We start from the raw sequence: 12,241 nt of genomic DNA, 5'->3' as shown, positions 1-12,241 counted from the left end.
ACAAACGAGCGTCATGCAGTCAGTCAGTTCGTCTGTATGTCTGTCTGTCCGACCGACAGACAGACCAATCGTCCCGCCGACAGACTTAACAACTTAATGCCAACCTAGCTAACCAACCACCTATTCTACATAATACTCTAAGTGTTGTTTCACGTCAATATACAATTTTCAAATTTGCCGCCAAACATTAGACAGCAACTCTTTGAGACAACTGTACTCATGAAACCCAAGCATTTTTTGTATGGGATTACTCAAGAAACCCTCTAGATTGGTCAATTTCTCTGCACCATCTATTCGGAGCCCCTTCAAATGATATCATCGGGATAGCTGACATTTTTACCTAACGCCTGGGCCCTATTCTAGGTCGATTAGATCAATTCTTGACCCCTAAATGGTCCAAAAAGCTTCACAACCTCAAAGACTTTGAACATTTGGAATAAGTTCTATCAGCAACATTAAGTTTGCAACGAAAAAGACGCCTTCAGTCGAGTACGGACATCCAACGGGTACACATCTCGGTGGTGGTTGAAAACACACAACTAACTCAATTCTTACTACACTGTTTTACTACCTAAACACAAGCGACTACGAGCAAGCATTCCGTTCGTTCGTTTCGTTCATTCATTCATCTAAACAGAAAAACAAAGATTGTTTTTACATGAACACAATAACAACCACGTTACAAACAAAAAACAAATAGGTACTCGTCGTACATCCGACAGATTGCAAAATATCAAGAGTAGAACATTTTAGTACGTACATCATCTAGATACTCATTCAGTTCAGATAGATAGATACATTGTACGTACGTACGGCTGTCTGCTACTTTACTCGACTACCTACTGTAGCAGATTGTATTGTGTACTGTAGTATTATAAGACTTATTTTATTATTGTACAACTAACTAGCTAACTGATAGACAAGCGCGGCTAACAACGTGTTGTTAGAGGAAGAGAGAGGCAAAATACTCCGACATTTGCTACACAGATACAGATACTCACTCACAGATACTATGTACTAGCTAATACTCGTTCGTACACACAACAATAATAATAATAAAACAAAAAAGTATTTTAAAACTTAAATACACACCGCTAACGTAAAAGTTAAACAGTGTGTCTGTGTTGCTCGTTGTGTACGGTTCTCGGTTCGAGAAAGTTATTAAAAACAAAAAAAAATTCAAAATATTTATTTAAAGAAAAATAATTGCTAAATTGTAAAATTTTATAAAAAAGAAAATTACAATTTATTAAGTGGAATTTCAAAAAAATAAAAATACATACACCTCTCTATATAACAGCCAAAGTTATATAATACATATTATAAAAATAAAATAAAAAGAAATTAAATAAAATAAAATTTATTTAATTTTTTTGTAAATTATAAACATCTTTACAAATACCCACATACACATATAAAATGTCTGCCGCCACAGAACAACAAAATAACGGTGATGTCGCTGTTGAGAAAGTTGCCGCCGATGCTGTTAAGGATGATTTAAAATCACAGAAAGCTGCCGTAGAAGATAGCAAACCAGCGGCGGCCGACAATGGAACAGCGTCAAAGGACGATGTCCATGAAGATGATGTCGCACCCGTTAAAGAACATGTGAAAGGAACAAAACGGCCGGCTGAAGTAAGTACATACCACCTTTACATACATACTATCTTGTTAATAAATTTAAATTTCAATATTAAAACATATAGATTAGTATAAACATAGGTACACAAATAAGAAAGAAAGAAGGGCACAAATTTCCAAAGACGAAACACATAAAATCAAAATCAATCAATAAACATTTTAATTACTTTTGTGATAACGTTCTAGAATTTGGGGTGTTGTAGTTATACACAAAGAAAAGGAGGGGTAGGACGTGGGCTGCCAGCCATTAATAATCATTGTCAAAGTTTAGGGAGTCGAAAGTAACGTCCGCTTAAGCGCGCGCATTTTCAAAAAGCAACCATTTTACACACACTTGGAAATTCTCTTATGTTATGACTTTTCCTGTATCCAAACAAACGCCATACCACACCACTTTCAACATACACATCATTAGAATCATACTACACAGAAACCTATAAAAATATTTATTTTTACATTTAGGATAGATATCAAAACTAACATCCACTTTCAACAAACAAATTTCTCTTAATCCAAAAACGTTAATTTTTCTCCTATAAGATTTGTATTGAACATTTGTTAGGTTTTCTTGGAAATTATGTGCCATAATTAAATGAAATAGTACATAAATGTGGCCACCAATTAACCCATTAAGGCTTGAAGCTAAAATACAGTCTTCGGGTGAGAACTTATATTCGTTTGTAACGGCTCTTATTTAAACCGTTATATTTGTCTTTTTAGCGGTCATTAGGACATATTATTTGTAATAGTAGCAAGTTTTGACAGTAAAAATTAAAATCTGTTCAAATTGTTAGTAGTTTTGCTTTAATATAGGCAGATATAGTACATATTTGGGAAAAAAAACATTTTGTAATGAATTTTGAAGACATTTTTATAATATGTGAATATGTAGTGAAATAGGTTTTTTTGGAAATTATAATACTACCTACTATTATTTAAAGATTTCACATTTAATAATGTAGTTGTTCGACAAAATTAACTAAAAGATTTAAAGGGTTAAGACAAAATATTCAAAAGATTTGAATGATGCAGCATATTAAGTAGCTGGCGTGGAAAATTCATTCATTCTAAATAAAAAGCACACATTCTCATTAATTATTTAAACGAGACTCTAGTATATAAAAAAAAATCTGTTACAACCACAACAATGCTGTATATACAGTAAGAAAACAAATACATAGATTTATACGAAGAATAAAGAAATTTTACAAGTCTAAAACAAGAAATGGCAATGCCGGCCGGTTCTCTACTAACAAGGAAATTGTTCAAATACTTTTTAGGTTTGTTACGCTATTTAAAAAAAAATATATTAATACCTACCTATGTATTAAAAGTTGTATACGGTTGGTAGTTTTCTCTTGGTTATTTCGTATAAAATCTTGTTTTTATAATTGTTATTATTAAAAATAAATCGTATTTTATGACCCGCTTAATGACTAAAAATTATACACAGACATTTTATGTATTTTTCAAATACTCTACGAATCTTTTGAAGTACACATTGTCATTTTATAGAGGGAATTTTGACGTTAATCAAAGTTCCACCGTTAGTTGTTAATGTGTAGCAAAAACAAGAGCACATTGTACAGTCTCAGTTTTGAAGTATTCTTGTTTTTATTAATAAATATCTACTACAAGAGCGGCAGATGACTGACGCTCACTTTTTTTGTTTCGACACTGTTTTGTTTTTTTCTTTTTTGTTATTCACTTGTTTGTTTATTTTCACACACACACTTGGGTTCAAAACAAAACTCAAGAAAAATGTGAATTTATAATTACACATTCCAACAACAACAAAATGTATCTATGCAATCGCAAAACACTTGTGCTTGAGCACAGAAAAACAACACGGCAGATGAAAAGAATAACAAGTAGATACAAAACAAAAACAAACAAATTTAAATACATTCACACAATATATAGTTGTCTCTTTTCGACACATTGCTTTTTGTTTCACCTTCTATTTTACTCTCTATCTACTCACCTTGCTTCATTTAGCGTTCGTTAAACTACTACTAAACCAAATAATAATAAAAACAGAAACAACAACAACAGCGAATGCATATGAATAATAGAGCATGCATAGAGAGTAAACAAACAACAAATGTAGTTTCTGTTTTCTTTTTGTACATATTGTAGTTGCACTAAATAAATATGTAAATTTAAATATATAACACACAAACATTATTATATACTGTAGTTATATGTATATAAATGATTAATAAATAAGTCAGCAGCACTGAATGTGCAACAATACAAATAACGTAAGCGTCATAGACTTGTATATAACCGGCTGTGTTGCCATATATTTTACGAAAAACTTTTATTTCTGAAAAAAAAAAACGTTTTTCTTTATGTACTAAATTGTTTTATAACAAAACTGAAATTTTGACAACTATTGTATGGAAATTGTTAAAATATACATTTCTGAATGTAATTCTTTCATTGTCATAAAATTTCGAGAAACTCCAATTTGAACATACATACCTATAACTTGAATTAAATTTTTTAAAAAAGACATAATTTAACATAAAAGATAAGATAAAATATTTTTCAATACAAAATAGATATTAAATATAAAAAATTCATTTGAAAAAAAACATTTCTTCACTTTAAATCTGAAATTATTCAACATAGCTATATCCATAGGTTCGAAAGTATTAATTCTTAATTCAATTTTTAAAATCAAATTAACTTCTTTTAACACTTCAAACTTAATATAGGTATATACATATTTTCTTTATTGAATCAATCAGGTTTTCTTTAATTCATTTCCATTAAAAAGTAGCTTAATATTCAATTCTAATACAAAAAGGATTAAGACAATTTTCTCAATTAATTTTGTAAATGATTAAAAGCTAAACTTTTTGAAGAAAAATATTTTCATTTAATTTGCATCAGATTTGAAAAAAAAAATCATTCAAAGGTAGAATGAACTTTATTATGAATTAATTCCGTTGTCGAAATCAAAATTGTTTAATATGACATTACAAAGCTCAACATAAAATTTTAAACAGGATCTCTGAAATCCATCCATTTAATGTAAACTAATTATTAAAAAAATTGGAAAAACTATAAATTCCCAAAAACCTTTTTTTAGAAAAAAACTTGCAACAAAAGGGAAAACTTCACATATGGTAACACTGATAACCGGTGTCTGTATTAACGGCGGCCTATATATTACAAATATATACTCTCTCTCTCTCTTATTTACCTTATTTGCTCTATTTTTGTTTTTGTAATATTTTCCCTGTTGTGTTTTGTTATCATGTTGTTTTTTTTTTTTGCATAATCTTTTTAGTTTACAAATACAATCCAAAATAGAAATAATAACAATAAAAATTCGATAACACAGTGGCACAGCAGAGTTCAAATCACCCTTAAAAACACATGATGTTCTGGAAAAAATAATTAGAACACATTAAAAGTTAAACGGCCAAGTACAGTTTGCTTTTTCAAAACATTTCGAATTAACACTCTGCAGTGTGTAATATGTTCTATGGAAATATGTCTATTTTCTAAAATAGTTTTCTTATATGTACCTTCATAGCTATTTTTTTTTTTGTTAATTATGTATCTATAATCGAAATAAATTTAAGTTTATTTGAATTATAGAAATAACTATCTGTGGCTAATATATACAGATGTATATTTTGGAATAGCATTCTAGCACTCTTCAAAATCCCATTTAATAGTTTTTATTTAAAAAAAAAAAACAAATTATAATTGAAACTTACTGCCAGTTCCTACATTCCAAGCAAGTACTTTTAATGAATTTTCACTCAAAGGCGAATACTTTATAGAAATTGCTGCATATTTAGTGCATTTTTTTATGTAAATTTCGACTACCATAGGAACAGATATTTTTAAATAAATATCTGTTCCTATGGTTTATAAATTTAAAAAAAAATTCAGTTTTATGAATATGTTTTAAAGATTTCTATTTCTAACCTACAGAATTCAACATACATACTTTTCATATGGTATTAGCATCATGGACCGTCAAATAAAAGTCTAGTTTCCTAAAATATATTTTAGTTCGTAAAATACTAAGCAATTTTGTTTCAAGCATGTCATCAAATATATTTGATCATCTAAATAATGACATAAATTTATATTTTCAATTGAAATGTTTCAGAAATTGTATGATCTTTCTAATAAATACTTTAGTTTTGTAATAATAAAATTTAGTTTAGATTAATAGGTTTACAGTTCGACGTACATACATATTTATTTAAAACATAATTTTTTTCCAAATACTAATGATTTCCTTTATTTTAGGGTAAAAATTCAGATTCAAAGAAAGCCAAGAAAGAAAAAGCCCACGATGCTGACTCAGACGATGAAGATGTCATCGATGAAGAAGGTAATGAGGGCGATAGTGATATTGAAAGTGACGAATATGATATCCCCTATGATGGAGAAGAAGATGATATTGAATGTGAAGGTAAATATCACAAAATTTAAAGCATTTGTTTTGCAAATGAAGAAGCGTACAAAAGTACAATTCGTTATAAAGTAAATGGCGAACATTACTTAATAAATTATTTTTATTATTATTTACAGATGACGATGATGAAAACGATGATGGTTCGGGTTCCGACGATCAGGCGTAATGATAATATATTAGTCAAAACCTCTTAAAATAATAATTAATTCAAACAAAATAATGCAAAAAATTTGAACATATACAAAAACTCTAAATTTATAATTATAAATTTTTATGTTAAGAAATATTTTTCATTTCTTATTTTAATTTTAATTGTATGAATGTGTAATTCTATATTTTATTTTTTTAAGAAAGGAAAGTTTTCATTTGACAAGATAAATTTTCTTTTTTCGCTCTATATCTTTAAGTCGTCTTTTTTATATATGTTATTTAAAAAAGTATATATAATTTAAACACAAAAAAAAAAATTAAAGAAAAAATACAAAAAAGTAAACACAAAACCATTAATTAAGCATTAGACGTTATATATGTAGCTATACAAAAAGAAAAAACATAAAACAAACAATAATACAAGCAAAAAGTATTTAAATAAAACATAAAAAAACACATTAATTATTTAAATTTAGTTTCTTTATTTTTTCATAGATAAAAAAATTCATATTAAAAAAACCAACAAAATTATTACAGGTGGAAAAGTTTTTACAATTGGATACACTAATTGGGGGTTAACGATATTATTAAGTACTATTAGACAGCATTTTACAAATACTCGAATTAAGTATTATAAAAAAGATGCAGCAATTCACAAATTTCTTAGAACCAAATATTCTTCGTTTTCTAATATGTATAATGATTTATGTTAAATTCTGATATTTATATTTTCCTAAAGTTTGGACATAAATTAATAAATATAATTCTGGTTAAATGTTTTCTAAGTGGTCTCAAAAAATTTTTGAATTTAAAGATTAAAATCTTTGGAATCCATCAATGCTGTAATAAGGATTGTTTAATTTTTACAAATTAATAAAACTACAGTAAAATGCAATATTGATTTTATTTTGTAAAGAAAAATGTGCATTGATTTCGCCTCAATTCGCAAAGTTTAACTTAACGTTTTCACAACACCAAACCTAAGTAAGAAAACAAATTCATAATAGTTTTTTTACTGAATTTTTAATATATTCAAATGAAAGTAGATCAGTAGACAACAAAACCATTAAATGATTCTGAAAAGTGATTCGTAATACAAACATTTTTATTGTCTGTAAAAATTGGTCTATTTTTTATTTCGCTCATTATAAGATAAAATAATAAAAACATTCGTTTATTGTTCAAAGTGTAACTACATGTATGTATTTATATTTGACCAAATTTCAAAATAAGTGCTGAAATATAAATCTGTAAATCGAATCCGAGTAACGTTTTCGTTGTTAAAACGAATTCACATGATTTGGTGTTCTGTAAATCGAATCCACATGATTTACACGTTTTACTTAAGAGTACACAAATCTGTTTCAATGAACAAAATCGTGCGATTTGCGGAACATCAATTTGTGAATTCTTCGTTTTTCTCCTGCATACAGAATACGGGCGAATATATGCCAGTTATGTTTTATTCAAATTAATTACAATCAATTTAAACAAAATATATTGGCTACAACATTTTTGAATTTATTTTAAAATAATGCTCTAGTGATTTGCAATTGATACGTTTTCAACATAGTTTTTCTATGTTGAATAATCTACGCAATAGGTACGCAATGGCTAAGATTGTCTTATAATTAATCATTGTGATTAATCAATTAATTGATTTGTAAACAATTAATTTTAACAGTTTTATTCTAAAATTGTTCTAATTTCAAACTAATCAATTGTTAAGCAATCAAAATTATTCGATTAATCATGAAAATTAATAATTAAAATAATTCTATAAATTAATAATAATAGCATACATTTTTTCCACATTTTATTTTATTGAAGAAATAAATTATTATTAAACTGGTAAGTTTTAGTTTAGTGTTACACATTTCAAACTGCAATAGTAAGTTTAACAAAATGTTATTTGTATTAATTAATAAAGATAATATATGTATTATTATTTAGGAATTCATACTTAATGAATATTTTACTCATGGACATTACACAAGATAAATAAATAAATAAAAAAACGTAGACAAATAACGGGTCAATATTAAGAATGTATAATTTACTAAAAATAAAATTATACAAATAACGTAAACGAAAAAATATCATAAATTAAATAAAGATATAGTTTTCTTGAAACTTTTTACTGATCCACCACAGATTTTATACTAAAATTTTACTTTAAACAAGTAGCAAAATTGTGAGAAAAAAATTAATTTATTTTAATTTTAAAAAAATTGCTACGTTTCTTAAAAAAATACACTTTTCTGAAAGTGAAATGATATCGTTTATATTAAAAACAATTAGATATAAAAATTATTATAAAAAAATTAATAATATCAACACACAGAACAACATATTTATAAATTAATATAAAATTACATTTCTGAATAATTAAATCACATTGTATTTATTTGTGTTTACCAAACGTTTTATTGGAAATGTATGTATCCTACCAAGATAAAAACTGAAAAATAAAACTTTAAACTAATTTTAATGAAATGTTAAATTGTTTGTTATTAAAAAGTTTGGGTACTAAACATAAATATACATTAGAGTGACAAAATTCTTAGGAATGTCACTCAAATGATGCACTGAATAGGGGGAAAATCAGTCCTCTACTTGAGATCACTTTAAATGCGTTATAAAAAAACGTTCCTGGTAGAGTGTTCCCAGGAACGGCCTTTATCATGTTCATTAAGTTGGTCCCGTAAGTAAACTTTAATTTTACCTGGGAAAACTAAAACGTAACAAATTAATAGGCTATTACTACTGTATACTAGTGCCATTTAAACATTAATACGATAATAATGCATATTTTTTAGTTTATTTTCTGGTAATGTTTTCATTGTATTGTCAACCACTGTATTTATAAAAGTTTATATTGCTATATTATAGTCTAGTTTAAGCCGTTTAAGAATGTTTTGAATTTTATTTTCTGGCAGCATTGCTGTACCTATCCATTTAAAAATAACCCACTATTTTATTTAAATTTTCAAATCATAACAGACAGTTAATGCCTTAGAAATAAAGTGTTTATACCTACGTATGTATAAAAGAACACATTTAAACGATATATTGCATAAGGTGTACCAAATAGTATGAACGAACTCACACGCACAAAATTGTATATCATTTCAAATCATCAAAATATTTGTTTACCCTCCAATCAACTGTTCTTATCACAGAAACGCACAAAATGGGTGACTAAAGTGGCTGTAGTAGCAGCAGCGTCGGTGATGGTGAATGAAATTGTAACTGCGGACATCGTTTACGGTATTTATGGGATACATACCATATATTCAACTGTATCTACAAATTTATGTGTTTCTCTCTACCAACTTAATATTTATACATGCAAACATACACATACAAATATATACAATTTTGTTCTCTTTCTCTCTTTAGAAAATAAAGGGAATTTTTATACGAATCCACCATGTTGATTAATACACAAGTACAGTTTTATTTAGTATTTGATGATTGTAGGAAGTGTAGAATGTTTTTGTGTTCTGAAAACATCTGCCATTTTGTAGAGTTAGAAGAAAATATTCTATTTTAACTATTGAACGGAAAAAACCCTAAGGTCAGGTAAAAGGCATATTATGCTTAGAATTCTGAAGGTCATTAGATGTACAATATATTACAAAAATAAATATCAAGCACAACGCAGCACAAACTGTACACTAGACGCAGTATTGTGTGTAGGTACACACATGCATATTTTATGGTTAAACAGAACTAGGATAAAATTCATTTATTAATTTTTTATTTAGTTAGAGAATAATAATTGAAAAACATACATACCTACATTAAGAAAAACATAAGTCCTCTTAAAAAATAAGAGATGATATTTTGGTAACAGTCGTCACAAAAATACTACATTATGTTATTGTTTTAAGATGTTTGACTTATAGATGGTATACATAGGTAGGAGTCGAATTCCGCCTGTCTGATGAAATCCACTCTCGGAAAAATCAAACATTTCAACAAGAACATGTAACAGAGCTAGCTATATATGGCAATGTCAAATCATAACCCTTCACCAAAGTAAATTTTAAGCTAAATTCGTTGTACCTAGGTACAATATTTTTTTTTCACAAAAATGGTTTGTGAAAAAAATTGGATTAAACAATATTTTTAAATCCTTGGAAAGGTCTATGATATGTCTATCATTGCATATCCACATTGTCTATCTTAAATACATAGTAATCCATATATTGATAAAAAAAATCGAGGTAGTCTATTTCAGCCATTTGTCAGCGATTGTCTCGAATTTTCAAAGTCTCCGAACCAGGACCTTAGTGGATATATTGATGCATCAATCATATATGTAAGTTATTTTGGAAAGTTGATTTCAACAGAAAGACGTACTCCGCTATTTATAACGATCCAGAAAATAAATACATTAGAATCTCGAAACAGTTAACACGCGTAAAAGTTATATACAGTGGTGGCCTGACAAATACTTGAATTTTTTCATCAACTGAATTTTAAGTGCGATAGAGCCAAAAGGATATGAAATTTATTATTTATATTTCTAGTTTCTCAAAAATGTTTGGAAAAATCGGTACAACATATATGGACAAAGATATGTGGAAATACGTTGACCACGTTGAACATCCGCTGTTAATAATATGATATGACCGAAACTAATGGAACTAAAAATACGAAATTTGGTCCGAATATTTTATAATAATAAAAATATAATGATATAAATGTTAGAAAATATGTTTATTTAAAAAACAAAAATATTTGGTCAAGTTGTAGATAAATCTTATGTGCTCGTGGTGAATATGTATGAATTGACACAGTTGAATAAAACATACTTGTGTGTTGAAACAGTCCTCATGCATACATATTTGTGGAAATATTTGAAAAAATAATTGACAATCACATGGAATTTAGCAAACAATTTTTGTCTTAATTACCTGTCCACCACTGTATGTATGTATATTTAGTTTCTGTGCACGAAAATGGAGTTAAATCTATGTTTCTAATCCATTACCACGAAGTCTAGTTATACTGACAGTTTTCAAACAAAAATTATTTTAACCGACTGTATAATTTAGTGTTTTAATTTTTTGTCAAATCTATGTTTCTATTTTTTCAATTTTGAAAACCGATTAGAAAAGTTACTAGTTCGAAAAAGTTAATTACCGTTGGGACATTTCGGTTTACTTTTTCGAGATTTTACTGTACAAACGGAATTACAAACATACATTCACATATAAATTTACCCTTCACCATGAGTGGTGAGGGTAAATTAATATCGATTATACTTCTTACATATTTTTTGACAACCAATTTAATTTTACTATATAAATTAAAGAAAATACAAGAAAACATGTTTTTTAGCACAATAACAAGAAATTTCGAAGCGCTGAAAATGTGGTTATAGAAAAAGATTTTTTAAAACATTTAGTAATTATTTCCAACTTTTAATTTGTAATATTAACATTAAAATTATTCTTTGGGTCACTAAATAAATCACCAAAATTCTGAATGTAATTCACACACTCATTAATTAAACGTACATAATTACAATTTAAATAATAGTGATTAACACAGACCGTTATAAAAATAATCGTCCCCTCAATAAAACAATAGTGTATAAGCATATACACCATTATTTTTTTTATTGCATAATAAGATTCTATATGTGGTCAAAAATTGGTGAAATTCTACTTCTTGAAATATTACTTTTGTTCTAGATGTCTATAGACATCCGCTCTATGTGTTTTCTCTATGATTTCTACTACCATAGAGAATAGACATAGAGCGGAAACTCTCCTGTCAAAGACCTAACTCAGTTGTCAAAAACCTAAGTGGTGAGAATGTATTAGTAAAAAAACTATGTGAAACAAAAACAACACTCGTATGTGTAACTTTTTTGAGTAATTTTTCGAGTTTCCGCTCTATGTTCTCTATGTCTACTACTAATTTCAAAAAGTATGCTCACTGAACACATCCTTGCATTCGAACATGAAAAACAGAGTTGTTTCA

The 12,241-nt window shown here is 27.5% G+C and overlaps 1 protein-coding gene across 1 annotated transcript; it reads left to right on the top strand.

Annotated features, from left to right (window-relative positions):
- The first annotated feature begins 476 nt into the window (after positions 1-476).
- On the top strand, positions 477-6,703 carry Bacc (Bacchus). The gene is made up of 3 exons (XM_065499668.1): positions 477-1,635; positions 5,923-6,088; positions 6,208-6,703. Exons 1-3 carry the CDS (start codon positions 1,420-1,422, stop codon positions 6,255-6,257), a joined length of 432 nt encoding a protein of 143 aa, XP_065355740.1. The 5' UTR covers positions 477-1,419; the 3' UTR covers positions 6,258-6,703.
- Positions 6,704-12,241: the final 5,538 nt, after the last annotated feature.

The sequence above is a fragment of the Calliphora vicina genome, chromosome 2 (assembly GCF_958450345.1).
Source record: "Calliphora vicina chromosome 2, idCalVici1.1, whole genome shotgun sequence".
NCBI lineage: Eukaryota > Metazoa > Arthropoda > Insecta > Diptera > Calliphoridae > Calliphora > Calliphora vicina.
This window is presented reverse-complemented; position numbering and strand designations above follow the sequence as displayed.